This window comes from Limulus polyphemus, unplaced genomic scaffold (assembly GCF_000517525.1).
Source record: "Limulus polyphemus unplaced genomic scaffold, Limulus_polyphemus-2.1.2 Scaffold2778, whole genome shotgun sequence".
NCBI classification, from domain to species: domain Eukaryota; kingdom Metazoa; phylum Arthropoda; class Merostomata; order Xiphosura; family Limulidae; genus Limulus; species Limulus polyphemus.
The window spans coordinates 86,695-88,639 of NW_013668388.1; the positions used below are offsets into that span (position 1 = coordinate 86,695).

At 33.0% G+C, this 1,945-nt stretch overlaps 1 protein-coding gene across 1 annotated transcript in view; it reads left to right on the top strand.

Annotated features, from left to right (window-relative positions):
- The window catches only part of LOC106467884 (Down syndrome cell adhesion molecule-like protein Dscam2), a 110,180-nt gene that overhangs the window by 75,275 nt on the left and 32,960 nt on the right, over positions 1-1,945 (top strand). The window contains exon 15 of the mRNA XM_022396096.1: positions 1,365-1,517. Coding sequence (XP_022251804.1) covers positions 1,365-1,517 — 153 coding nt within the window. The remainder of the gene's footprint in view (positions 1-1,364; positions 1,518-1,945) is intronic.

Genomic DNA, 1,945 nt, shown 5'->3' on the forward strand with positions numbered 1-1,945 from the left:
CCCCCCCCCGTGGGGCAGCGGTTAATAGTCAGTTTATCAAAAGTAAAACGCGCGGGGCCAATCACCCCCCCCCCCCACCGGTGGACACAGCACATAGCTCAATTTGGCTTTGCTCTAAAACAAACAAACAAACTTAATCTAAAGATAAGCCCCCGGTGAGACATCGGCGAGTTTACTGACTTACAACGCTAAAATCCATGGTTCGATTCCCCCAGTGAACACAGCAGATAGCCCAATGTGGCTTTACTCTAAAACAATCCAATAATAATTTCCTTCTGATTTTTAACCCTCTCCTCTCAGGAGAAAATTTAGAGGGTGAGAATATTATGAAATCTAAGTTAACTCTTCAGTTATCTTGAGGAGGACTGCGAAACACGAAATATTAACCTTCAACAAAACGGTTATTAAAACATTTCCTTTCCAGCTTCTCTGTCACTATTTAATTATTTTGGAGATGTAATTTATTGAAATGTTATTTACTATTCCATAATGAATGTTTAATAATTAAAAGTTCTCGTTTGAAAACTTGTAAAAAAATTATGGATATTTAAAAAATAATTGTTAATAATCTGTACTATAAGTCACATCCTTACACCTGCAAGCAATTGTAAAACACGTTGGATTACGCAGTTAATTGTCTTATGAGTACTGATTAAGAGACGATTATTTTGTGAAAAACGTTCCTAGTGATTTGGTATAACTTGTGGGAAATTTCTTGCAGTTAGCGCCTCGCAGTGGAGACTTGAGGAAATAATTATATTCCATTATAAATACAATATATCTCTTTTAAAATTTGATATTGTTTTGAGAAGACAGATTACAGTCGCTGTACAGTTTTTTCTTCTTTTTTCCCATTCATTAGCACACTCAATAGTGTAATGTATTTTGTAGACTGTTTTATGTTGCTTTCGCTTGCACAAGTAAGATTGAAGTGTTCAACAATTCAGGTGCTGTTCCTTTGTTTGGGTGAAGTTTACATTAATTTATAATGGAAAGTGACTTTAAAAATTCACTTCAATAAGGATAACAAAGAATAAAATGTAAAACTACAATCTTTTCCTCACGGTTGATTTGGTATCCGGTTTCTTTATAATGGAGAGTAACTTTAAAAATTCGCTTCAATAAGGATAACAAAGAATAAAATGTAAAACTACAATATTTTCCTCACGGTTGATTTGTTATCCGGTTTCATTGCTTCAGTGGCTACGCTTTGGTAATTTGTTTTTCTCGGTGGTAAAACTTAGTTTAATATATATGCGATACTGAAATACGCACCAAACAACTTTAAAAGTGGTTGATTTTCGAGCTTTTAAGTGCATTTGTTAGAAATATACAAATCCTTGAACTTTTTATCTTCCCTACAGAACCTCCTGACACTCCTCAGGATGTCAGAGTTCAAGATTTCACCAGCAGAACGGTGTCTCTAACCTGGTCGCCATCGTATAGTGGTAACAGTCGTATCACTAAGTACATCGTACGTTATCAATTGGCCACTGATTCGAAATTTGACTTAGCTGGTAAGGATCTGAAAGTTAATATATACTTATTAGCTTAAGATCGTTATCAACAGTTGCTTGATATATTAAACTGCTGTAACTTGTATATTAAACTGTTGAAACCAATATACTACACTTTCGTAATCTATATATTAAACTGTTGTAACTTATATACTAAACTGTTGAAACCAATATACTATACTTTCGTAATCTATATATTAAACTGCTGTAACTTATATACTAAACTGTTGAAACCAATATACTATACTTTCGTAATCTATATATTAAACTGCTGTAACTTATATACTAAACTGTTGAAACCAATATACTACACATTCGTAATCTATATATTAAGCTGTTGTAACTTATATACTAAACTGTTGAAACCAATATACTACACTTTCGTAATGTATATATTAAACTGTTGTAACTTATATACTAAACTGTTG